Genomic DNA, 27,540 nt, shown 5'->3' with positions numbered 1-27,540 from the left:
GGGGCTGCTACTATCCAAACTGGAATATTGTGTGAAGTTTGCTTAATAAGTTCTTCTTTGGGATGTCACTTAGGAAAAGATTTGCCTAAAATAAAAGAAGCTGCCTCTAGCAAGTCTTTGGACTTGTGTGTGTGTGTTTAATGCAGGAGTGTGTGTGTGTGTTTAACGCAGGAGAGAGTGATTGACTGCACCAACTCGGTTTTGCCTGGGACATGTTCGTTTGGTGTGGGGTTGGAGGGAGGAGAGAATTACCTTCCAACCTGCAGCACTTGGCTTGGGTCACTCACTAGTTTGAGTAATTAGTAGTGCAGGCACCTCTGGCACCTTTGCTTGTGACCTGGAGTGTGGGAAATGCTTCTGTCTTTGGAGATGCAGGAATGGGCTAAATGGCTTTTATGTTCCCTGAAAAGTAGTTTTTAATGACTGCATGAATTGATTGGTTTATAAAATGCTAGGCACTGTACAAACCTTTAAACAGAAAGTTGTGTTCTTGCTCTGAGGCTCCCTGGGTTGACAAGTGTAATATAACATCAAAACATTGTATTGCATTTGGCTTTTTGCCTTGACCTGGGAGGCATAAAGATATGGTAATTAACAGTACATTTTGTGTATGTCAGGCAGTAAATTGGAGAGAGAGTGCAATGCAGTGGTTAGCATGTGTCACACTTGGAAGACTTGTGTTCAAATCTGTATTGAGCCCTGAATTTGGGCCATTCTAATAAGCTCAGCCTGGCATACTTTGCAAGGGTGTTATGAGGCTAGGGATAGGCCCACGTATGGCTTGTAGATGGGAGACAAATGTCTGCCACCTTTGGGTGAAAAGCCAGTTGATGAAATGGGGACTGTTTCCTATTTCCCTCACTTCTCTGCATCTCAGAGCTGGAGGTGCAGTTTCCTCCATAGACTTTCCGCAAGTCACCCATTGGGGAACTGAACTGGCGAGGAAGGCTTCAGATTCCTGGCAGGTTAAGATTTTAGAGAAGGACCTTTTTCTGTTTGAGAGCTGCAGCTGGCTAAACTGGGCTAGGCAGGTCAGGGGTCAGACTGCATAAGGCAGCTCCATCTATGCCTGGCAAAAAAGCCCTGCTGGGAAAGAGGAGCTTAACAACTGGGTTAAGATCCCAAGCGGTGTGGTGTAGTAGTTAAATGTGATGGCCTGGGCCCAGGGAAACCCCAGGTTCAAATCCCCACATGCTGTGAAAATTATTGGGTGGCCTTAGGCCAGTCCTTGTCACTCATGCCTAGCCTGTCTCACAAAGTTGTGTAGACTTCAGGGTTGTCCGCTCTGAGTTGTGGAATTTCTGGAGATTCGGGGGTGTAGCCTGGGGGTAACAGGGTTTGGAGAGGGGAGAGACCTCAGCTGGGTTATAATGCCATAGAGTCCACCATCCAAAGCAGCCATGTTCTCCATTGACCACAGTAGACTGGAGATCAGATGTAATAATAGGCGATCTCCAGGCCCCACCTGGAGGTTGGCAACAATGTAGATAAATGGAGGCGGGGTGTGTGCTGGAGAGATCTACGTGCACTGCTTGGAGCAAGGATGGGAATGCGCTCAATGAACAACCAAACGGACGGAGCCCTGCCAAAGGCAGGAGCGCGCTGTCTAGGGCGGCGGGCATGTGCTAAAGGCCTCCGCGGCCGGGCTTCCCGCGTCTGTACTTGCGCGGCTCGGCCAGCAGCGGGCGGCGTTGCGCGCCGGGCGGCTGCCAACTTCCAAGCCCGTCGCGGAGAGCGCGGGGCCGGCTTCTGGCCGCCTTACGCGCCGCGCTATTAATAGCTGCCTTTGGGCGGAGGCGCCCCGGCCGACCCTGCCTGAGTCGCACACGTGCAAGCGGGGAGGCGGACCCGGCCGGGCGGGCTGAAGCGGCGGCAGCAGCCCGGGCAGAGGCGGCCAGGCTGCGATCGGGCGCGGACGGCGCGGCGCTCGCGATGCCCTTCTTTCGGGACCCGGCCAAGCCGCAGCCCGTCGAGTTCCACGCCGAGATCCTGCTCGGGGCGCCTCCGCGAGGGTCTCGGCTCGGCGTCAGCCTGCAGCGGCGGCACACCATGAAGGAGTGAGTCGCCCTGCCCGGAGCGAAGCTGGAGCGCGGAGCTCCGCATTGGGCGGGAGGCGCATGTAGAACGGAGGGGCTTCGCGTTGGTATGCTTCCTCGGCTTGTCTCTGAGCATATGCAGAGTGCCTTTTCTTCGCTCTTGTTTAGGCCGTTAAGTTTTTCTAGAGACTCGTTAGCCTTGCTCTTGATTGTGTGTTGTTCTATGGAAAGCACTCTGTTTACGCTCAGGTGCTTTGCGTCTTTTTGCGCTGATAACCCCAGCTTGGTTTAGAGGAGACCTTTTCAGTCTGGCTGAATCTGGCCCACTTTTCGAGGGGGGGATTAAGTCTAATTAGCCTATTGGCTCCTTTGAGGAACTGCTGATCCCCCCCCCTTACCTCCCCCACTAATCCAGGGCCAAAGATATGAAGAACCGTTTGGGGATCTTCCGAAGGCGGAACGAATCACCTGGAGGACACCCCCCAAGCAAACTGGACAAAGTCCCAAAGTCTCTGAAGTAAGTGTTGGGTGCCTGGGGGGTGGCGCTGGGCTTCTTTTTCTGGGGGGGGGGAAGGTGGCAGGTAAAATGCATTTCATGGTGCTGGGGACTAGGCTTTTTGCTCTGCATGCACCCCAGATCCCAAACCAGCAGAGCTGGGAAGGCGCTTGCTTTGTTCTCTGAGTAGACTGCATTCTGCCTCCCCATCTTCGCTTTGTTTGCAAATCGCCTCTTGGAACTTGATACTCAAATGCCCTTGCTTTGGTTGTGACTGCAGGAACACACACAACCCACAGTCCACATTGCCCTGCTTGGGTTCCAGTGCACATTACAACAACTTTCCTGAGGAGAGAGCCTGGAAATTTTCCTCTGACTTAAATCGGACTCTCTTTAGGGATGCGTCACATAAGGGATTCTTCTGGCAGTTGGGTAAACTGGCAAGGATAAAGTGAATTTTGCACCACTTCAGAACAGCATCTTTATTTTATTTTTAAAATTATACATTATTTACAGTCCTCCTTCCTTACCGAGAGTCAAGGCGGATTACACAGTATACTGAGTACAATCAGCAGCTGGGACGTTCACTTTAACGCCTTTGTATTTTCTTTGGGAAGGGGTTTTTTTTTTAAGATGAGAATTTCCAGACCTTTTTTACGTCCGGTATTACATTTTACACCGTGGTTTTTATAAAAATCTGAATATTGATTAATGTAGATATGAAAAGTTAAACATTTTAAGGAGAGAAGAATTCCAAAATTGGGCATTTTGGGGGGAAATCACTTAGGAACAGAGATGTTAATTTTTTCCCCCCAGTTGAACCAGTAGTGGTTATTTGAGAATCTTTCTCTACGCAAACTAATTTTTGGTGTTAGTGGGAGGTTGAAAGAGCGTTTCAATAACCGGTGGGGGCAGGATACCTTCTTTTCTTCCTTCTGCTTGCCATTCCAGCTTTTCTTTCAAGCCAAATAATCTCTCTTCTTTCTCACCTCCCCCATAGGCCAACTCTGGAAGAAGCACTCAAATGGGGAGAGTCCTTGGAAAAGCTGCTTCAACATAAATGTAAGGACCTTTGATTCTGAACATTCCTTGAAACAAAGAACCTGGTGCCATCTTAAAACTAACAAAAGTAATTTGTGGAAAAATCTTTTGGGAGCTGGAGCTCTTTGGCTTTTTCAGATGAGTAATGTTGGCAGATGTCACACTCCAAGCCCATCTTGGCAGCTGTTCTGATAGTGGCAAATGGTTCCAGGAAGCTCCTGGGGTGGGGGGGGGGCAATAGACTTCTTGCCTGTTCCCAGCACGTAATCTTCAGACGTCTCCTGCCTTTAGGTACGGCAGTTCCATGTTAGAGAAGCAGATACTCCCTCTCTCTCTCTGGGAAGCGCCCCAAAGGATCACCTCCTTCCTTCCTTCCAGATGGCTTGGCGGCCTTTCGTGCCTTCTTACGCACAGAGTTCAGCGAGGAGAATCTGGAGTTCTGGCTGGCATGCGAAGACTACAAGAAGATCAAATCCCAGTCCAAGATGGCATCGAAAGCCAAAAAGATTTTTGCAGAATACATTGCAATCCAGTCTTGCAAAGAAGTGAGTGTAGGAATTGGGGGTGGCAGTGGGTTGAAGATAAATTTAATTTATTAGATTTATATTCTGCCCTCCCCACACCAGCAGGCTCAGGGCGGATTACAATTTACGTACATGTAAAATGCATCTTAACAATTACACAGTTTAAAATTATAAACATATAAACATCCTAACATTTAAAATACATATATATACATACACGTATACTCAGCGGCATAATAAAATGCACTATATGCATACACAAGGCACCTCCCTTTCACCTTCACCAGAGCATTTATGGTGGAGCTCAACAGATGGAGGACGTCGCTAGTGGGGAGGGCACAGACCATGCTCGACTGGATGGGGGGATTCCGCCTAGCATCAGCCATACGCTTGGCGGAACAGCTCTGTCTTACAGGTCCAGCGAAAAGACAATAAATCCTGCTGGGCCCTGGTCTCATTAGACAGAGCGTTCCACCAGGCTGGGGCTAGGACTGAAAAGGCCCTGGCCCTGGTCAACGCCAGGCGGGCCTCCCTGGGGCCAGGGACCTTCAGCAGATGCTTGCCTTTAGAGCGAAGAGTCCTCTGAGGCTCTCATGGGGAGAGGCAGTCCCGCAGATACGCAGGTGTCTTGCTAAGGCACAGATTTGTTGAGAAGGGAGCTCCTTCTATTCCCACTTCTCCAGTCCTTTGTCAAGGGCATGAGTGAAATGATATGAACCCTCGGCCCTGCAGCAGTGGTTCTGGCCAGTGCATTACCCTCCCCTCCTCCATTAACAGGTACTTCCTGCTCCCGCTCTACAGGTTCTGTTTGAGATTCAGGACAGAGGCACTTTGGGCTACAGGACTGGTTGACACTCCGGCAGGCACATACGAAGACCTGTGTGTGACGTTTTCCTCACAGTCTCCCTGAGTTCTGCCGGTTAGATGTGCCCTGTGGATACCATGCTTGGAACTCATTGCCCAGCCATGTGGGGATACAGTTTGGCTTGTGATCCCCCCCCCCCCCACACACACAATTAGACATTTTCTAGACCTAAAATGGCTCCAGGAAGCTGCTATCTGTTCTTTCGGGAGCTGCGTGTGTACCCATGGGTTACATGTAAGCTTCCCCAGTGGAGCAAATAGTGGCTTCCTTGGCCCATTCCAGGTGGGGAAATGGACACCAGGAAAGAAGGCCAAAACACCCTCTCTTTGCATGTTGCAGTCCCAGAATTGGGTTCTGAGCATGAAACTCCCGGATCCTATTTTTTCGACAGGCCCCAAACAGAGTTTATAGTTAGGCTTTCAGACAGTGGCTGAAAAGAGAACTGTTCATAATTTTGGTGAAACATCGAGTTTGTGTTTTGGAAACCCAGATGTGTGTTCTTTGAGCCTGAAAGTGGATTTAGTATATCCATCTAAATTGGTAACGCCAAATGCTGCATAGAAAGCCTCCCTCCATAGAGAGGGAGACTCTCAAGATCCCTTTTACAGGCCTCACTTGTGAATTAAGAGGCAGGTACAGAGAAAGTAGGCTTCTCTATATTGTGCACTTCTAAGATTTGGTTTTATGCCTCTTTACCTGCCGTGTTCCCCCCCCCCCCCAAAAGCCAACAAGAGCCCTGTGGTGCCTTAAAGGCTGACAGGTATATTGTGACGGAAGCTTTTGTGGACATGATCCCACTTCATCACATCCAAAAGTGTCTGCTACGACAAACATATTAAGTGTTAGAGGCACTACAGAAATCTGTATTTCTTTGTGCTGCAACAGATTTTCATAGCTGCACTGTAAGTGCACTGTATTTGAAATCTGTGGCACCCATTCTTTCCCCCAAGAGAACTGCAATCCCCAGGCCTCCCTTGAATGGGAATAACTACTAAACCTGTTTAAGCCAATTGCTTCAGGAGTTCTGAAAGGAGTCTTAACTGGCTACTTTGCAGAACAGGAAGTTGGAGACAGGCAAGAAAGTTGATGGTGGTATTGACAGAGGCCCTCTTTCCTGCAGTGTAGGCTTTTGTGTCTGTTGTCCCACTGCTGTCACAAATTTGGCAGGTATTTGCAGCATAATCTGTGAACAGATAATGGGAGTGGAGTGTGTGGGTGCTGCGTGGGCAGCCCTTTCAACTGTCTGGAAGAACTGTCTGTGCAGCCAGACAAGATGTGACCAGGTGTTCCCACCACTAGACAAAAGGCTTATGTTGGGCTCTTCCACCCACATCTGTCCTCCTTTCTGTTGCTGATCCAGAGATGACTTTACGGTTTCTGTTCTTGTAAGCTAGGTAAGTTGACTGATGGTCTTGTCTCTTTTTGGCATCTCTTTTCCAGGTTAACCTAGACTCCTATACTCGGGACCACACCAAAGAAAACATGCAAAACATTACCCGGAGCTGCTTTGACCTTGCCCAGAGACGTATCTACGGGCTGATGGAGAAGGACTCATACCCCCGTTTCCTGCGCTCAGAGCTGTATTTGGACCTCATTAATCAGAAGAAGCCCAGCCCCGTGTTGTAGAAGGGAGCAGGGCTTGCTTTTCCAGGAAGACTGTATGGGAGGTGTATGTTTACACAGGAACAACTGCCTTTTGGTAGGAGACTGCCTGGATGTGGAATCCATCTCTGCCCACTGGAAGGGGCCTGGGGTTGGAGAGCTGAGAAGTTGGGCACCATCCCATCTGGAGAACTGCTTTCTTTCCCCCCACTCTGGTACGACGATGTCCTAGCAAACAGGGCTAAGGGTCAGTGATCCCACCAGACCACTGTGAAATCAGAGCTGTCTTTTCCCCCAGCACCCTGGAGAAGGCTTGAATGGACACGGACGTCCCAAATGGAACCAGATGGCTTTTGAGGGCTGTTGGGCAAGATTGCCGTTCCTTCCCAAAAGACTCATATCTCTTGGGGAATCAAAGCAGGAAGGCTCACAAACTGGGAAAGATAGCACTTCAATATCTTTGCGCTTGACAAGGAACCCTCCTTGCGTGACTCGACCGGCAGACGAACCCGTTTCTCTCCTCTCTCCCCAATCATTTGTTTCTAGGTTTATTTATTGAACTATTCTAGTTGGATGCACAACCAGTTGTGTCTGGGAGAACTTCTCAACTTCCTAAGTTTTTTCTCTCTCTCTCATTTATTAATTTAAGTGCAATATTTTTTTTGTTTTGTTTTTGATGTATGTCCTGTTGGGAAGGGGGAGCCTTTCATTGGAATGGATGTGGATTTTGAGTGTGTTAACATTGTCTTTTGTTTTTAACTGTCTTGAGTCCTTCCTAAGTGTGTTCCAGCCCAGCAGCAGGCAGCTGGGAGATTGTTAAATGGGGGAATATACAGGATATCATTGTGGTGGCAAACTTTGTATAGATAAAGCCAGCTGTATAAATCTCTGCGCTGCGTAAGTCAGATCGGTAGAGGGTGTGTGAGAAAGTTCTGTTTGTGTGTCTGTATGTGTGCACGCACACCTGCTTGGTGGTGTTTGGCCCGGAAGGACTCTGATCTGTTCTTCCTCTAAGGAGTCTGCCAGACAGCCTCTTGGCCAGGTGCCTAGTTTACAGTTCAGAACCACCTCTGCAGTCAGTAAAAAACACTTTTGGGGGGATGTCATGGCTATTTAGGATAAATAAAGAGATCATAGAATTTCTTCTTAGCTTCCTTATTTCTTCCAGGTTTCTCTCCTTGCTTTCCTTAACTTCAAGAATAGTTCCTGTCCTTGGGCAACCGGACTCTGTCCTGGATGAATTACTTATCTAACTGAGAGCCAAGCTACAAGTGATACCTTACACAGGTTGGACACTTGACAGTTTACCTCAAGTTTTGATGGGAAATGTAGGTGTCCTGGTTTTACAGCTTGGCTCTCCATTACAGCTGCAAGACCAGGATGCCTACATTTCCCGCCAAAACTTGAGGGAAGCTGACAAGTGTCCAACCTGTGTCAGGCGTCACTTGTAGCTTGGCTCTAAGAGATCTTTTCTTCCAACAAATAGTTTTGAAACATGTGAAGATTACGCTGCTTTCTTTTCCACTTCCAGCTATGTGAGGACTGGTTTGGTTTGTTATAGTGGTAGGTACTCTGCACATACTTAGACCCACCTTCTTTCCTGTAGCATTGTTGCTCAAGCTTCAGGGCTGGGTCCTAGCACAGAAAATATTCTGGGGCAAAAGCCATGCAATGGAGGGGAGAAGATAGACACAAGCTACCCTCCTTGTTTCTTTCTGCCCGTTCCCAAGTTTGAGCCTTGCTTTGCTTCAGGGCCTTTTAGGGAAGGTCCCATTCATTCTCACTGAGTGAAGCTTGCTAAGCCTTGGTCTACTGGCCGCTGAAGGAAGCAGATGCCAGGTATCCGTGGAGGAGAGCAGCTACTGAAGGGATGTCTCTCCCAGGTTGTTTGTGGCTGTTCTGCTTGGAAAGAAGGAAATCCCAGCATCTCCCATTCCCTTGGACTAGACTAAGAGACTGCTGTCCATCAGCTGCTTCCTCTTGACCACTGTAAGTCAGCTCTGGCTACAATTGCATGGAGTTAATGGGATCTCTAGAAACAGCCCACTTAAACTATATATTTTCAAATTCCCACTCCCTTCTGAGACTTTTCCTTGGCTTGGAACATTAAGCAGGTTATTCTCAAGTCGCTTTCACAGCAGGTGTCTTTCCTTCCGTGGCAGTGTCTTCCCTTTTCTGTGGCTGGCCTGGGTTCGTTACCTTTCCTTCTGTTCTGGTTGGCATTCTTGTGCCCCTGAGTAAGTAGGAATTGGAAGGAATGCAAGTATTTTGCAACCAGTAATTAAAGTACTCTGGTCAGGACCAGCAGCCATTTCCAAGCATTCTTCAACGCTCTACAAGAGTGTGTTAGTGCTAATTTAAACTGAAAGTCACGAAGGCACACGTAACAAGCTGAGTAATTCTTGCCTCAGAAAGGCCTTAGCCAATCACCTAGCATCAACTGCCTACAAGGTGAATATGGGCAGGGCATTGCATCTCAACAGGGAGCCTAAGTCTCAGGCCATGCGCTTACTCCTGGATCGGTATTCCTAATAAACAGGTTTGAAATTGGGCCTGTAGAGCCAGTCTAAAGCACTGGCTTTGACCTTTAAAGATTTAACAGAGCGGGATCGAAGCTGGCTTGACTACATTAAGTTTACTCAAACCTCCCTCCATCCATGTCCACTATTGACCTCAGACACCAGTTCAGCTTTCCTCTGCCTCCCCAGACTCTGATGGAAAGGAGACAGCTGGGTGTCATCTGCATACTGACCAGGCCTTATTTAAATGTTATTGCCCCAGCTGCTTTGAGGCTGCTAAACAGCACTTCTGTAGCCTCGCCGCTTTGAAAACCACTTGGCGGCATGCACTTGGGCCGAAGCAAGAGGCTGTGTCCCCTGAGGGGTGAAGAGTTGTCTGTTGTTGATACGGGAATGCTCCAGATTTCCTCTATTTTTAAAAAAGCTTACATGTTTAGGGTTGTTATTCTGTCTTTCAATGAAATTTCCAAAATGGCTTATAAATAGGGAACGTCTGTCAATAAACAGGAAAAATACAAAAACAGCACCATACTATTGGGGGAGGGGAGGTCTTAAGCAGAGTTGCAGCCTTTTAAGTCCTTTGCAGACAATGGGCTTCCAAAGGTGTAACTCTGCTTAGGACTGTACTGAAAAACATGGAAAACTGCTGGAAAGCCGCAATATTTTCACCTGGTGCCAAAAAATTGGCTCGGGTCAAACTATTGCAGGAAAGGAGTCATGCAGGTAGTACCACCACTAAGAAGGCGTTGTCCTCGGTAACTGCTCATCGAACCTGTTAATGTGGAGTTACATAGAAGCCGGCCTCTTAGAGATCCCTTTTCACTCAGGCACATTCATGAAGGAGTAGATGGTCCTTTGGTAACACCAATTAAATGTTTAGGATTTCGTATGTCAAAGCCAGCAATTTTTGAATTATGACAGGAAACAGGCAGTGGAGTTCTTCTAAAATAGCAAGATATCATCATCAATCTAAAAGTCAACATGGGTCCATCTGCAGATACTTAAATCTGCAGATTGGGGCCACATTGACAGAAGGGAGATTATTCTCCAAACCTGCTTTCCCCCACCTCTGGATTTGCTGAAAAATCTAAAACTTTTCAAAAAGGTAGGTTTCCAACTTGGGTGGAGAATTATTTCCTGGGAGCATCTCCCATCCACAGCTGAGGACAGCCTTACTGGAGTCATGTGGGCAGTTTGCTGCCACCACCAAAACCGCTGCAGTGTTGCCCCAGCTCCCCCCTACTGTTGGACCACGGGAGAGCAGCAGAGAGGGGGACAGCTGAGCAATCCCCCCAAATCTCTTGGTGGATGAGGGGAGGTGGGAGCGGAGAGCTGCCCAGCAAGTGGTTGGCGCTACTGTCAGAAGGATTGTATTCTCCCCCACCACTGCGAGTCTCATGGGTACCTATTGTACTTTATTTTTCTAGTTAGCCTCACAGATGAATTCTGAACTAGCTGAAGTTTCCAAATAGTCTTCAAAGACAGCCCCACATATAACTCATAGTGGTAATCTAACGACCAGAGTATGGATAATCTAATGACCAGAGTATGGATAGCTGTGGCCAGATTTCTGGAAAAGGGGCTTCTGCTGCCAAACCAGTTGAAACTGGTTCACCAAAGATGTGTGACACATGTGCCTCGGTGACTAATTGCAGGATGACTTCAGCTGAAATGACAATTCAGCCGTCTGCGATAGGGTGATAAGGCTCTATCATTGCTGTACCTGTGATTCAGTCAGATGTCTGTTTATCTGCAGTTTTTAATATGGGTTTTTAACTTAAGCATTTTCAAAATGGTTCAGAGAATAAAAACAGTAAAACGGGATTGGTCAAAAATTTAAATACATCCTACAGGCCATCTTCACACGTCTTACCAGCTCTGGTAAGTTGCGCAAAGCTCCCGCAAGGACAGCATCTTCCTGGCACGATTTCTCAGTTCTCGTGCGAAATCGTGCCAGAAAGACACTGTCCTTGCGGGAGCTTTGCGCAACGTACTGGAGCTGGTAAGATGTGCGAAAACAGCCACAGTCTTAGTGAAAACAGCCATGAAACAGTCATTCCACAGAGAACAAATCTCTTGATCAGAAGTCTGGCAGGGGGAAAAAGTTTTCTATCTGAGATAGTATCCTATGCAGGGGTTTTTTTTCTGGGAAAAGAGGTGGCGGAACTCTCAAGAGGGAAATGAGGAAGAAACACATGGGATTCTTTGAAATAATATTATTTTCAAGCGCTATTGCCAAGTATTTTCAAGAGGTGCTGGAACTCCGTTCCACAGCGTTCCCCCTGAAAAAAAGCCCTGATCCTATGTAGGGTGTCAGTGACAGATAGGATTCAAATGGAAGTAAAGATTTCTTCCTAGGATTTCCTGGATCCAGGCAATGTTTTTAAGGACTTTATTGATCATAACCAATACTTTAGAGGTAGCCAGTTTGGTTCTTGTCTGCATGCTCTTGCGAATGGATAGAGAGTAGCTTTATAGGATAAACTGCGATTTCTGGACAGTTTTCAAGGTCAGACCTAAGGAGAATGTGTTGTAGTAATCTAATCTGGAAAACACCAAATGTATGGCTGATAGGGCAATATTTTTCATTCAAAGGTGATTCAAAGAAGGTTATTATATGCAGTTGCTGGTATGTTGGCCCTAGAGCATAGGAGATCTAAACTAAGTCTAGAAGAACAACAGAAGGGGGTCTGAATGCAGATTTTCCATGTGACCTTCTAGGCTCAGCTTCTACTTTCTTTGAAAATGCTGCTGCCGAGGGAACCATGGGAATTTTTGTCATAGAAGTTGGGAACTGGAGTTATGAACCTACCTCTGTCCCTACCCACCCATAATGGGCAATTCTTGAGAATCACAAAAGCCTTATTGTGTGACAGCTGAAGTTAATAAAATGTCAGTTTACAGGGAAGGAAAATACCCGCCTCACTAGAGGGAAATGAGCAATGCCTGTGAGTTTGTTGACTGGCAGGTGTTTTCCTTTTTGGTAAAGGGCAGCCATGTTTCCAAGCCCAAGCAGCTGCGTAATACCATCACTTTATTTTTCCATTGGCAAACATGTCTTAGAGTTTCACGGGCCTCTAATTAGCAGTGCCAATGTTGATTTACAGGTGGTGGGAAGGGATGTGTGTTGCCAGATTAGCATTTTAATATCTCAAAGGAGAGAGACATTTGAGTCTCTGAGGGGGAAGCCCTAAATCTCAGGTAGGAGTGGGATCTGGCTGGCTGGAGGGGTGGGTGGGCACTCTGCGCCTGTTCAGAGGGTACCTGATATGAGAGAGTCAGTTCTGGGCACAAAGCCTTGTCCCCCCACCCCCAACCCAAGGAAGACATACATTGGGAATTGGGCGTGGGGCGGGGGTTAGCTTTCTAAATTTTGGGTATCTGCAACATTCAAAAGCTTTTGGAGTATTGCAAAAGTTTTTGAACCAGGTGTCCCAATGTGATTACCAAGCACCTGTATTGCCTATCCTAGGCCAGCCCAGTTTAATCCCCCTGTGGGTAATATAATACTGACCTGCCTTGTTGAAAAGATTACTAATACACTTCAACTATGCTTGAATGCTATATAAATGGCTGTGTAGCAAATCCTAACAAGATTGAGGGGGTTGATAATCCATGGTTGACACAGGGAGGAATGAGACCTTCCATTGTTCTTTTTGATCTCTTCCCACAACCCCAGAGGAGTTAGCCATGTTAGTCTATAGTAGCAAAATAGTAAAGAGTCCAGTAGCACCTTTAAGACTAACCAACTTTACTGTCGCATAAGCTTTTTGAGAACCACTGTGATTCTTGAAAGTTTATGCTACAGTATAGTTGGTTAGTCTTGAAGGTGCTACCTTTACTACCTTCCCACAATGTATCCATCCCCACCCCACTCCTCAACCCTCTAATCTATGCTGATGAGCAGCAACCTTCTAGTAGCTTGGTCTGGGGTTCATCCCAAGCTCTGTCACTGAGCAGAGCACCTTTACACTGAAGGCATTAGTTCCTGAACCTAGGAATTCTACAGGCATCAAGTGTTTGTTCTGCCATGGAGCTAGAAAAGAACACAAGAATCCACCCACAGCAGCCGGGGTTCCTTTGGACAAAGTGCCGAGGAAATTTCATTTTCCATTTCCTTGTTTGCATTTTTTTTAAAAATCTGCCAGGTTATTTTTAGGGGACATAGAGAGGTTGTTAGGGGCAACAAGCCTACGAATCTAATAGAGGCATGCCCCCCTCTTTATGAAATAAGTGCAGTAGGAACCACCTGCGATGACAGCTTGAGTGGAGTTCTTTCCTAAAGAGGCTGCTTTATGGGTCAGTGGGAACAGAGCTCTAGAAGGATCTCCTTAGCCTTGATTAGGGCAAAGGTTTATTATAGCCCAGTAATGATCCTCATTTCTTCCTCATTTGCTTAGCTGGTGATCATGTGCCATTCCCCCCTGAGGTTTATATGATGCTTTGGAGACAAAGGAGCTAGGTCATAAGACCTTGCTGCAAATTGCTGGTACGGCCACTATTGGAGAGCTGTGCATTCTTTCTAGTCACTTGCATCCTACAACAACAACAACAACAGTAACTGTGCTTATATACCGCTCTTCTAGACAGATTAGTGCCTCACCCAGAGCATTGAACAAGTTGGTGTTATTATTATCCCCACAATACAGCTGAGGAGCTGGGGCTGAAAGGAGTGGCCCACCCAAGGCCACCTGCTAAGCTCATGGCAGTAGTGGGATTCAAACCAGTAGAGTGCTGATTCGCACCCGAACCACTTAACCACTGTGCTACAGCAGCTATAAAGGATATCAGAGAGCTGGAGGAAGTGTAGGAAAGAGGTTTTTTTGGATTTAAAAATTGTTTAGGAGGGGTCTAGATAAAAAGAATTATGAACAGTCTGAACAAGGTGGGTAGAACATATATTTCTTCTGCAGTCATCAAGCAGTGAAACTGGCTGGCAGTAAGTTTGGAACATTTTTTTTTAATATCACACAATTTCCTTGAGAAATTTGCAGCCCAAAGGTATGGTGAGGGCTATAGCATTAAAATTAATGGCGGATAAGCCTATCGATGGTTATTATCCACCTCAGCAAAATAAAACTTCCATGTTCTGATGCAGGCTACCTCTGGATAACAGATGTCAAGGAAAAACAAAGCAGGAGGTCCTTTTGCAGGCTCTTCAGGGGCAGGGCTCATTTCGAGGAAGAACGCACAGGAACGCAGTTCTGGCAGTTCCCCAAAGAGGTCACATGTTAGGTGGCCCCGCCCACCTGACTCTTGGCCATTTTGTGCCCGTTTTGGCCTGGATTGGGGCTGAAACAGCCTGGATTGGGCTGCTGATGGGTGGTGGATCACTCTCCTGCTCATCAGTGGCCCGATCCTGACCATTTTGGGCCCCTTTTCAGCCATTTTCAGTCCCTTTTTGCCATTTTGGGCGCAATTTCGGCCCTGAATGGCGAGGATTGGGTCCAAAACAGCCAGAATAGGTGATGTCAGGGGGTGTGGCAAATCAATTATATTAATGGCACACTTCTGGTGATGGCAAGAGACATGGCATATGCTGATGAGTTATGCTAATGAGTTCCTCCTGCTCTTTTTCTACAAAATGACCCCTGTTCAGGGGTATTTCACTGGCAGCTTTTGGAAGCAGGATGCTGGACTAGAGGGAACCTCGACCCCACAAGGCTTTTCTCATGCTCTTGAGACAGGTGGATAACAGGGTCAATGCAGTCAAAGGAGAATTGCTCAGCAAGCCACATCCCCCATTGCTCTCACGTGTGGCGTTTTCTATCCTGAGAACTGCTGTTTCCATCACTCGACCTCCTTTCAACATCTGGATGCATCCAAGTAAGCCAGACAATGCCTGCCAGATGGTGATGCCTACGGGGTATCCTGGGGAGGAGGGGGTCGGCATCATCAGTCAATGTGAAACGGCAAACAAAATGTATTACCTGTTTCATTACTGAATTCATTTAATTGGAATAAAAGTACACATTAAGAAGTGGCCAGCACTTTTCAGTCTTCCCAGGGCTTTGCGCTAATTAGTCAGAAAATTGGAGGCAGGAGCATGTATCTTTTTGACTGATTACTTGGGCAATAAACAGATGCATGAATTTTCTTCACATCTCTTATAAACAAAACAGCTAGATGTGCACTTTTTAAAAAATGAAAGTTGGAAACTGGAGAAGGGGCTTGGACCACTTGGTGGGGTGGAAGGCCCTTGCAGAGGCTGATCCCATTCTTGTTGTGCCATCTTTGGCATGAGAGGCTCTCATGCATATGAACAGGATCTCACCGGAGAGTCCCCAGAAGAAAGCCTTTACAGAACTCTTCTGTTTTGCGTCTGGAGTGCCTTTCCAGCGACACTGTGGAGCCCACCTTTTGGCTTTTGTGGCCTTTGGCCAGTGTTTCATAGCTGTTGCAATTCTTGGCAAGCTGAGATGGTTCAGAAGAGTGAGAACCTGCGGTTGGGCTGTAATGGCCTGTTCCAAGCAGGTTATAAGCAAATATTGTATCCTTTGGGGAGCATTGTGGACTCTGCCCAGCATGTCTTATCCCAAAAATAACCAAGGAAGTTCGTGGAAATTTAACATCCCTGGAGATGTTTTCTCCTCAGCTTTTCCAACTAATCTGGAGGGGGGCGGTTAAACAGAAAGAGTTTTGTTTAATATTTTAGGGGGGGAAAGCATAGTGCAATAATAATTTTGATGTGTGTGTGAAAGGGAAACTCTTGTAACCAGTCAGAATTAATCCCGGGGGGGGGGACATATTTTGGATAATTTGGCTGCACCTATTTAAGGCATAACAATCCTGCAGACTTACCTGTTTTGGACCTGTCATAGTTTCTCCCAAAGATTTTTAATTGTAGTTTGTTGAAGGACTGAGAATTCTGTTATGTGAGATCCAGCCTCTCTTGCACTGCACATCCCAGGATACCTTAGGAAAGATTTCAAACTATATTAAGCCTGTAGTATACCCTTGCCCTTTTGATGCCGTTTTCAGCTGCCTCTTGCTACCTCTCCTCTGCTCCTTGAGTTGGTCAAATGCAGTGGCTTTTTTCATATTGAATTGCGCATCATTTCTCCTGCCTCTGCACTTCCGAGCCATCAGAAGTCCCAAGGGCTGCTTCTGCTAGGCTAGTTTCCTTATGAAGTCCATGACATTGTCATGATATTTGTTTAATGTGCACAGTTCTTCTAGCCTTTAAGACAGCAACATCTCTGAAGCTGTATTGGTGGTGGTGGTAGAAAATGCCATCAAGTTGCAGCTGATTTATGGCAACCCCTGATGGGGTTTTCAAGGCAAGAGATCAACAGAGGTGGTTTGCTATTGCCTGCCTCTGAATAACAACCCTGGTCTTCTTAAGAGGTTTCCCGTCCAATTTCTAACCAAGGCTGACCCTGCTTAGTCTTCGAGATCTGATGAGATTGTGCTTGCCTGGGCCTCCCAAAAGATTCTGTCCTACCACTTTCTGTTTTTCAAAAGCAAGTAGCTTAAAGAAATACTTGCTTTTGAAAAACAGAAAGTATGATTTCCTGAGTAGCGAATTCTGTCCAATAGTATCACAGCGTGTGTTTTTATAGAGCACAGGTCTTGTTTGCATGTGTGTGTATGTGTATGCTGCCCTTTGATTTTGCCAGTGCCTGATGCTCCGTGTGCAAACCATCACCCCTTCTATCCTGTCTCACAGACACAGATGACCCACACTTCAGTTTCTTCTTTTGCTTTGTGCTACAACCCCAAGTCTTTTCTGCTTGGCAAAAACATGCAGCTGCAGGCTGTAGAAAAGAAGAAATGGAAAAAAATACACTCCGGTCTCTTTTTTCCTGTGCTCAGCACTTAGGAGTATATTAAAACAACATTCTCTCTGCCAGGTTAAGAAACAGGCCAAGAAAGAAAGTTACTGGCTAGGCAGGAAGAGCTGAGAACTGCTATGCCCCATCCTGGAAAAAAACAGACTCCAGGCTTCCCAAGAGGAGGAGAGAACAAGTGAATTCAGTTATTTTTCTGTTGGCTTTGGTTGAAGTCAAGATGTGGGCAAACGTCTTATTAGTTCTGTCCTCAACGGAGGGTCTCAAGAGCTGCTGTGCCAAGTGGCTAATAGTGTAAACTGTAGGCCAAGATATCTCAGGTTCAAGTTTATCCTGGTGTGACCTTACTCTTCCACACACCCCAACATCTGCAATAGGGGAGAAGCTAATGATACGCTAGTAGTGCAATCCTAAGTAGAGTTACACCCTTCTAGTTCCTAAGGTTATCTCTGTTTAGGATTGTAGCATAATCATAAAGATTACCGACATCATGTAAGTAAAATGCCCTGTGCAAATGCAATTACATTTTCTCATAGCAGCCTTGATGCTCTAATGTCTATTAGGGGGTAGGGCTGCACACAGACAAGGCTATGGTTTTTGCATAGTTGGGAACTATAGACCATTTTCACACTCTTTAGAATTCCACAAAACTCACAGAACGAGGGTGTCTTCATGGCACCATTTCTGACGTCACTCTGCCATGATTCTGTTTTTGTGATGCGATGACGTCAGAGATTGCACCAGGAAGACGCCCTCGTTCCACGAGTTTTGCGCGATGTTAAAGAGTGTGAAAACAGCCATAGTTGGATTTTGTGGGCAAGAGAGAAATGACTCTGCAAATTAACCACAAGAAGAAACAAACCCTGGTGAGGAGTGAGCATGCTTGAGGAGGAGTGGAATACTGAGCATCAGTGAAGGAGAAAACAGAGAGGAAAAGTGAAATTGACCTACTCCAGTACCTAACTATCCTGGGGAGTGATGTTGGAGTGATGGGCAGTTTCTCAGTCGTTTCTCCTGAGTCCCTCCTCCCATGACACCTTGCAAGGCTCCAACTTCCTCTCCTTGTTATGATGCCATCAGTGTGGGTGATACTTGTTCAGAAGTTGGATTCCTGCCTTGAGAAGGGGCAGCAACAAAGGAAGGTGGGCTGATGGTCAACAGGAACCAGTATGTGTGTTCAGTTCAGGTACATGAGCTTCTTAAGCTTAACTTAAGAAGGAGTTGCGGAGGGCTGTATATTGGTCTATTATTGAGCCTGGCTCCCAGTGCCAGATTGTGTAACACCCAGCTCCTCCCCCCCTTTTATTTCTGCTGGTAACCAGATTTATAGGCTTGAGCCGGAGTTTTCTGACTTTCATCTTTCAGGGAATAGAGTCCATGCTGGCTTGTTTGGCAAGGAACCCCTCTGGTAGAGTGGTTAGTGTCAGACTAGGATCCGGGGGACCTAGGTTTGCATTCCCACTCTGCTAGGGAAGCTTGCTGGGGTGACCTTAGGCCAGTCACACACACTCATCCCAACCTACCTCACAGAGTTGTTATGAGGATAAAATGGAGAAGGGGCAAATGTTGCAAGCTGCTTTGGGTTCCCCTAGGGGAGAAAAGAGGTCTAGAAATGAAGCAACAAAGCGAATGAATATGAGTAGCATAACTTCTGTGCATTGCTGTCCATGCCAAAGTGGAATTGGTTTGTGCAAGAGGGTTATCTGGGCTCATTTGTCACCCTTTGTGAACAAGGTACAAGCCCTAGAATAAGCAAACATGACCTCTGTGGCTCCAAATTACAGGAGAAGGTAATAGTGTTGGGCAAACCACCTTTTGAAGAATCTGCCAGCACTGGTTTTCTCATTGAGGGCCCCCTGATAAGCATCTGTATTCCTAAAAGCATCCTGAAAACCTCCAGCTTAGAGCATCGTGATGTGCTGAGTGAGCAAATCTGTACATCCTTTAAAAGCACTGTGAATCGCATTCCCTGTTCCGCTGGCATTTAACACCCAAGACATTTCACACTGCTTTCCTTACAAACAGGCTCTGTCTCATTTAGTGATATTTCTGAATGAAGTTGCAATCTGTCTCATACACCAAGGGTGTCCAATCCAGAGTCAGGCATGCCGCCATGTGATCGGAGAGATGCAGCCGGCAGATGCAGATCAAACATTTGCGTGCGTTTCCCCAATCAAATTTAGACTTGCAGAGAGCAGAATTTAGAGGCTTCTGAATCATGAGTGCATATGTGGGAGGGGAAGGAGGAACCCACAGGGAGTTGGCAGACAGGAAAGGGGTTGGCGGTTTGCTTCCTGCATTCTTCCCAATGTGAGTTGTGCGATGGGCTCTTGAATCCAGATTTTTCACAAGGCTGTCTTTGCAGCCTCCGGGGCCAGGGTCGCTGTTCCTTCCTTGTAACCACACAGAAATGACCATTCACAAAAGGTGAAAATAAAGCACATTCTTTCCTTTTTCAATTAGGCATATTCCCCCCCCCCGCCCCCCTGCCATCGGGCATCAGAAGAGAGAGTCCCTTGAATGTGAAAGAGAATTGCAGAATGTCTCTTCTACAGTCTGCCGTCTGCATAAATACTTGTCTTAAAAATAGAAGGACTAAGAAGGATGGGTTGCTTTTCAACCTGTTCCACAGGTTTAGCTTAAAGTGGCAGCAGGCCTTGGAGATAACCAGAGCCCATGACAAAAGGGATGGTAATGCTTTTCAGTGACTACAGATATCTTTTCAATGGCTCTTAAGTGTCAGGAAACCGGTCTTACAAAGGGCTTGAAAGAGCTGAGGCCCCAGTCCTAACTGGAGAGAAGGAGCAGGTGTGTGTCTGTTTAAAAAAAAACACCCCATAGTTTTAGAGCCTGTGGACCAAACCAGATGTTACCTTTGACCACACACAGATGTGATAGGAAACTAACATTTGCAAACAGGCCAGGGGCTAGTTTGCCTCAGGACCCCCATAGCAGGAAAATAGGGTCCCCCAACCTAGGGGAAATGGCCCAAGTGGAAAGGAAATGCCCCTCAGTCTCTAGCTGACTATCAAAACACCAACAGTCTCCAAGTCTTCTGTCCTCTGAAGGCAAAATGGTCTTGTACGTTTTTGCTACTCAAAGGAGAAAATTGCAGCATGTAACATGATTAAATAACAACAACAACTGCACCGCTCTTCTGGAGAGATTAGTGCCCCACTCAGAGCGGTGAAAAAAAAATCAGTGTTATTATTATCTCCACAATATAGCTTACCCAAGACTACCTAATTGTTTCAATCATAATGATGATATGCTATTTATCAAATTTGCACACCTCTGTTTGCAGCTATTCCTCTAAGGAATCCAGGGGGGTGTACATGGCACTATTTCATTTTATCTTCACAATAAGCCTGTGAGGTAGGCTAAGCTGAGAGAGAATGACTGGCCTAAGGTCACCCATTTAGGTTTGTATCTGAGTAGCTATTTGATCTAAATCTCAGTCTCTGCACCATCCATCATGTTGGACAAAGAAAAGCTTGCTCCTTCGTAGTTATTTGTTTCTGGTTGGGCTTGGTATTGCCAGAGAAAGTGTCCCTCTTATTCATGACATCTTTCATGCCACGAGGTTGGTTTTTTTTAATTCAAAGGAAGAAAGCACTCCAATATCACGAAGATGAAAGCGCTGGAAAGATTTTCCCATGTTTCCTTTTTTCAATAACCTTTTCTATGTAAGTGGAGAGGGGCTTGAAAATAGGCTTGCCAACCTCCAGTTGGAACCTGGATATCTCCCCGAATTACAACAGATTTCCAGATGGCAGAGATCAGTTCCTCTGGAGGAAATGGCAGCTTCGGAGGACAGATTCTATTGCATCATCTCCCCACCAATCTCCTTTCCCTCTCAAAATCAACAGGAGGCTGGAGATGGTTCTCACTTCCTTATTCACATTTCCTACTCGCGAACCAAAACACAAATATCGAGGTGAGCTGAAAAGATCTGCAACCCAAACCGAAGTTTGAAGCATCATATGCCATCTTTCCCAAGTTAGAGTTGGCAGCTTTATCTATGGCTGTGATCTGCAAATGTCAGCAACTAGCAGACATCAGGCCAAACCAGGGCCGCCTGCTCGATGGCCCCTGCTCATCTCAAAATAATCCAGCGGGAAAGCAAGGAATGGAAACAAGTTTTGGGAACCAATATGTAATGATTTATTTATCTTCATTTTTACCCCACCTTTCTGCCCAGCTTTCACCATTCTCTCCATTTTATCCCCATAACAACCCAGTGAAGTAGGTTAGGCTGAGAGTGTGTGACTGAGTGTGGCGAGGTCACCCAGCATGCTTCCATGGCAGAAAGCGGAATTCAAACCTGGGCTCTCAGATCCTAGTCTGACCCTCTGACCGCTTCACTACACTGGCTCTGTCTATGCTGTACTATTCTCCCTGGTGGCGATCCAAAGTGGTTTGCAACATTGTTCCAGAAATATTGCATACCTTGATAAGGGCCACTGAGGCCACAAGAAGCAGAACAGGTGAATTGTAGGAAGGGACTGGGGCAGCAGCTGAAAGAACCTGATGGGGCAAAGCTGGTGCCTGCCAGCATCTGGCATTTATTGGCTTCTCTTCCTCCCCTGTACATGCTTCCTGATGACACAGGTTTTCTGGCTGGACCACTAAAATGCTGGCTGGTAGCCAGATCTGGAAAAGAAGTGCATTTGTATGATCTGAGGCTGCCTCACGATGTCCACATTCCAGCAGCCCGGCCTCAAGGTTATAGACAACTGGGTCAGACAGGCCCAGAACTCCCTGGTGAATAAAAAGGATGTTCCTTAGCAACCTAGCAGAAATGGACAAGAATATGCAGGATTTTGGATTGCAGAACTCATTGAGCAAAATATAATGGTGGGGGGGGGAACCTTTGTTCCTTTGCTTTACAAATAGCCCCTTATCATCTCTTTGTGTGTTTTAGGTGGGGAGCCAAGATTTGAGTCCAGTAGCGCCTTAAAGACCAATAAGACTTTTGAAGTCAACTCCCTTTGTAAGATGCAAATAGAAATGGAGATCCCTGAGCTCTTACATCCCAGTCAGAAGGTGGGGGGGATGTTGCAAAGAAGGGAGTAGGGCTGCCACTGCCAGTCCCCCAGTGGGGGTGGGGGATCCTCCTCTTCTAGCCTCTGTCTTCTGCCACCATTCACCTGGATAGTGGGGGGAAAGGCCCGGGGAATGGGCCCGGGGGGCAACAAACCTACCAAGCCAGCATGCAGTGGGAGCGCTCCCGCTGGGTGCAATGTCTCTTTCTCAAGTGACGTAATCATGCCCAGCAGCAGCAGGCATTCTCCTGCTTTTCACTGGGGCCAAAATTCCAAAAGTGACCTCATCACCCCTGGTGGGAGTGCGCACGTGCTTCGCACATGTGCAAGAAGATCACCAAAGGTAAGTGCCAGGTACTCCCTCTCCCGCCAGGAGGGTAAGGGGACGTGGCAACCCTAGAAGGGACCCAGGATGCAAAGGTACATTGCAAGTTGTAATCAGCTTGATTAGGGCAGGGGAGGAAATGCAGAACAATCAGCATCTGTAGAGATAAGAATCCTATGTCCCTATTCAGCTTCTGGAAGGGAGGGGAAGGAGTCCATGGTTCTGAATCTGTGAATGAATTCAAGTTTTGCAATCTCACCTTTTAATGTCTCCAGTTTCTCTGCTTGAGGTCTGTTTTGTGATTCTGGAGAAGTGCAGCTGAAGAGCAGGATGTGAAATCCTGGGCGCAGAGTTCTACTTCCTGAGAATTTCAGGGTTCACTTTTAGAAAAACCGATTTCCAAAAATTAAGGACACTTTTCAGATATGTTCAACAAAGTGCTGGGATTTCATCCATTGTAAATAGTGAATGGTGCAGTGCTTCAATACCTTGTATATGCGTAGAAGCAAATTTGCTTTTCTTGGTTTAGAATTCTGATTTTATTTTTAGAAAGAAATCTCAGCTCGTGTACACAAAACCAACGAGATAAAGGCCTTCAGACTCTCAGAACATTCTCTGTATATGATTGAAACTTGGCTTCCTTTGTGGTCTTCCCAACAAAGAATCATATGAAACACAAGTTTACTTTTACAAAAATTCAGTCTTACAATAAAATACATTTTCTTTCTTTCTTTTTTTCTTTCTTTCAAGCAATTTTATCTCTCCTGTCTTTCAGTATCAACACAGAGTCCATCACCTACTGGGAAAAAGTCTTTCACCAGATGTTACAAATATGTGTTTTAAGAGTTTAGTTTAGGAGGAATGGATTGGGGGAGAGGGTTATCCAGATGTGAATGGCTTAGGATCAGACGCCAACCCAATGCCATAATTAAACACCCTTCCATCTCTTCCTCTAAATCTCAAACATCTCTTCCTACTATAACTTTCAGAACTTTGATGATTCAAGATCATGGCAAATACTATCCAGTAAAGAGCAAGGGAGTATTCATAAATATTTCCAAGCTGAGATCATGTTGGAAAGACTGACTCGGTGTGGGAGATTGTTCTGCAATTTGTCTACCCCAAAAGCGATCTTCCTTGCTTTCGGCTGGGAAGAAAAAGGGCACTAGTCCAAATACATTTTTTTTTAAAATGTAGAATGAGGCTTCAGAGAGGCGTCACTCCAATGTTTTTATACATTTTACTTCAGAGTTTCCTATCCCGGGATCATGTCATGCTTCTCTGGAACAAGGCTTGAAGCTGTAATTTTGTGCATTCCAAAAATAGGACAGCGGAAACCACAATATGGTCTTTGATCGAGTCTATCAGTAAAGGCTGGAATGCATTGCTGATCAGCATATGGGTATTAGTATTTTTGAGAGCCTTCTGCTCGAAATTCTGGCTGGCATTTGCACTATGATTTCTCTAGAGAAGAAATCTTTATAACGATTGACACGTGGAAGAGGCATCATGAGCCACAGAAGCAAGCACGCAAGCAGAGCAGTGCTACTCTACTCCCAATGCCACAACATTGTCCTAGTCCCCATGATCTCTCCGTTCCCCCCCCCCTCAAACTCTCAGGGTCATAGTTGCATTAGCCTGCCTTAGGGGGTTGTCATATGGGTGACTATCTGAGCAATTCTAAGCAGGTCTATTGGGAATCTTACTCAGGTCTGTCTAATGGGGGGATTGCACTGTATATGACGTGCTTTGAAATCTTGAAGCGGACAGTATAAACATTGAAATATAACATTGAAATATTAAGTAAGGAAGCCTGCAGTCCTAAAATCACTTTCTTGGGAGTAAGCCTCGTTGAATAAAATTGGGATCTAGAGTGCTTTAGAGTGCTTTTGCTGATAGAGGAAAAACAACAGCCTTGATTCTGATTCCGGATTCAACTTCTAGACTCCTCTTAGCCTAATAGCTAACCCTGCATTATTCTTCATTCCTGTATGTCATTTATCATGATGCATTTATTTAGTGGTGCTCTCTCTTACTAGTTCATTGAGGTTTCATGCTTTTTTTAAAATTTGGATTTTGGTTGTTATCAGGGCTTTTTTTCAGCTGGAACGTAGTGGAACGGAGTTCCAGAACCTCTTGAAAATGGTCACATTGCTGGTGGCCCCACCCCCTAATCTTTAGACAGAGGGGAGTTTAGATTGCCCTCCATGCCTATCTAAACTCCCCTCTGTCTGGAGATCAGGGGGCGGGGCCACCAGCCATGTGACCATTTTCTCCGAGGGCAACCCACTGAGTTCCACTACCTCTTTTCCCAGAAAAAAAGCCCTGGTTGTTATAATAGATGAAAAGAGAAGGAAAGTAAACAAACAAAACAACAAAGTCATTCTGGAGTCCTGCCCTGAAAATTTGGGAGAAAGCTCGTGGACAGGGAGGCACAACTGGATGCAGAGTGTTTCTGTCCCTGAGTTCCTCATGTGGCTATTCCTCGTGGCTATCTGTGCCCTCCTCACTTTGATTTGTGTTCTGCAGTTCTGTGCAGGCTTTGAGGGCGGGGGGGGGGGAAGCAGGTGGGCAGAAGTTGTCACATTTCCACCCTTGTGATTCCAGCAGTCTTTTCTAGCTCAAGGCAGCCTGACTGTTTCCACTGAGTCCCTGCTGATGTGGCTGTGGCTACTGATGCCGATAAGGAAGTAGAAGCCTCGACAATAGCAGCCTCGTTATTTTCCGTCTCACAGAGAGCCTTATAAAAGAGTGTGACTCTCCAGAAAACAATATGTCCCTTTGTGCAAGACAATCAGCCCATTGAATCCCCAGCTCTGCATTCACAAGGATGCAGCAAAAGGAGTTAATGGGAATTCAGTTGACTGAGCTGTTCGGAAAGAAACCACGCAAACCGCTCATCTATTTCAGGCCTGGCAGAAAAGGACTGTGGGAAGTAAAGTGGGTGGAAGTGCCCTTTGGCCAAGTCCTTACTTTTAATTGACATCCCACTCACAGCAGGCATGGAGCTGCCAATCTGTCAACCCCTCCGCCCCGCACTGACATTTGGTTTCATCATACCAATCTATGCATATGATGGTGTTTACACCATATCACAGATAGCCCGGGCAAAAGCCAAGATTGTGTTGCTGTTGGATTGCGATCAGCATTGCCAGGGAGTTCCAGGAAGCTGTTGACCAGAGGTTCACAATATGCCTACTTAGAAAAAGGGCATTTCAAGTCCAGGAGTCATTCTCCGGCCAAGGCCAAAGGTGAAATGTTGACCCAAAGGGACAGATATGAACAGGCATGGAATAAGATAGGAAGCCAGCCAGGCACAGTCCAAACTAGATTGTTATCCAGCAGCCAAAATGTTACACTTAACCTGAAAACATTTATCATCTGGGAAAGCCAATAGGCCTGGGGTACAACAACATCCCACCCACAGGCTGCATGCAACCCAGCAAGGTAGGGTGTGGTCCACAGCTCCATCAGCCCAATATGGAGATAATAATACCAGCCTACCTTACAGGGCCCTCATAATGATTACATCATGATAATATATGTGAAGAGCACTGAATATCACAAGTATTATTTAAACATTATTCCGGAGGAGTTAGCCTTGTTAGTCTGTAGTTGCAAAATAGCAAAGAGTCCAGTAGCACCTTTAAGACTAACCAACTTTATTGCAGCATAAGCTTTCGAGAGCCACAGCTCTCTTTGTCTGATGCATCTGATGAAGAGAGGTGTGGTTCTCAAAAGCTTATGCTACAATAAAGTTGGTTAGTCTTAAAGGTGCTACTGGACTCTTTGCCATTAAACATTATTGTTATTAAACTGATGGCAAAAAAACCTATAGCCAACTTGTTCCCATAAAACCCCATAAAAAGTCCTCCAGTGGTGTAGTGAAGAGGACGACCCTAATGGAGGACTGATGCACGGAAAGTATGGGGGACATTAGCGAGCGTGCTCTGTTGCTGCTGTAGAAGTCACATTGGCCGTGGAAGAAACATGGGAAGCAGTTGCCTTGTGGAAGCCACCAGTCTGTACCATCCAGCCAATTGCCCTCAAGAAGATTCACGGCTAAATACAACACAGACACTAATCCTACCCCCCCCCCAATCAATCTCTTAGCCAGAATCCCCATTTAAAATTTCCATGTTCAGAATAAGAACTTTGACCTGCAATTTTCCCCCTCCTTGCTGAAACAATAGGAGGCCTCCTTTCCCCTTCTTCTGGCAGCCTCTTTAGTCAATGGAAGTCTTTGCAGTATTTCTACAGGCAGGATTTTGTTATAAACTGGCACTGCAAGCAAGAAAAACAGAATATCGAGATAAATGAAGGGGCCCACCTGCTTTTGGAAAAAGGAGCAAAGCAACTTTGCAGGATGTTGCCACAGTTGACTCTCACAATCGGATTCCTGCCATTAACTTTGCTTGCAGAAACCCACGTATTTCCACAATTAGATGTTTTAAAAACTCTGCAATTATAGATGTCGATTCTTTTACAGGAGATTCAGCACAAATGTTAAGATCTGATGGTTCACAGGAAGGGGAGTAACTCTCGTCTTACCCCCCTCTCCTTACACAGAGATTGTGATCTCTGGGAATAAGGGCTAGCCCTTAACATAAGGGATCTGTAGCCAAATCGGACCCCCAGGGGCCTGCCTTTTCCACAGCAATGGAGCTTAGCAGGAGATCGTGTGGCTTTTACTGGCTAATTGGTCTGATGTTGTGTGTGTGTGGGGATCCTCGCCTGCCAGGATCTTGCATCATACCATTATTAAATTCTCTCTCACTCATGGAAAATAAATGCTTAATTGGATACTTCAGACTCCGGCTGTGTGTAAGAAATGGCTAAACTTCCTCATAAGTTGTGCAGCTGGCATAGCACGTCAGATAAGAGAATGAGCTGTGAGTGGGTGCTGAGGTCCCTAGCTCAAATCTCACCTGTGCTGCAGACTCAGTTGGTGGCTTTTGGCTAGCCATACTTTCGCAGTCTCAGCGCCTTCTTCTGTAATACAGGGATAATAATATTGGTCTACCATACAGGGCTGTTGTAAGAATCACAACCAGGCAATGGAAATGAAGCACTTTGAATGATTGCTGCTGCTTGTTGTTGCTATTTGATTAAAGAACACTTCTGCTACATTTGCATGGTGATTTGTGGAAAAAATTTTGTAATGGCAACTTCTGTGGCAAGGATTCATTATGCTGCCATGATGTCACAGAAGGAACTCTGGTTATCACTGGTTCAGCTGCTCTATCCCAGAAAGGGAACACCTAAAGAAGGAGGAATCAAATAAGCAATGGCCTGGG

At 46.1% G+C, this 27,540-nt stretch overlaps 1 protein-coding gene across 7 annotated transcripts in view; it reads left to right on the top strand.

Annotated features, from left to right (window-relative positions):
* Positions 1-7,707, top strand: part of RGS3 (regulator of G protein signaling 3) — a 93,147-nt gene extending 85,440 nt beyond the window's left edge. For 3 of the 7 annotated variants that reach the window (XM_054997568.1, XM_054997567.1, XM_054997571.1), the window contains 4 exons: positions 2,452-2,553; positions 3,533-3,594; positions 3,952-4,118; positions 6,403-7,707. In XM_054997568.1, the coding sequence (XP_054853543.1) occupies positions 2,452-2,553; positions 3,533-3,594; positions 3,952-4,118; positions 6,403-6,588 (517 nt within the window). In that variant the 3' untranslated portion in view covers positions 6,589-7,707. The other 4 variants (XM_054997572.1, XM_054997573.1, XM_054997570.1 and 1 more) reach the window with 4 other exon arrangements.
* Positions 7,708-27,540: the final 19,833 nt, after the last annotated feature.

Source organism: Eublepharis macularius, chromosome 14, assembly GCF_028583425.1.
Source record: "Eublepharis macularius isolate TG4126 chromosome 14, MPM_Emac_v1.0, whole genome shotgun sequence".
Taxonomy (NCBI): Eukaryota; Metazoa; Chordata; class Lepidosauria; order Squamata; family Eublepharidae; genus Eublepharis; species Eublepharis macularius.
Note: the sequence above shows the minus strand (reverse complement) of the source record. Positions and strands in the feature narration are given on the sequence as shown.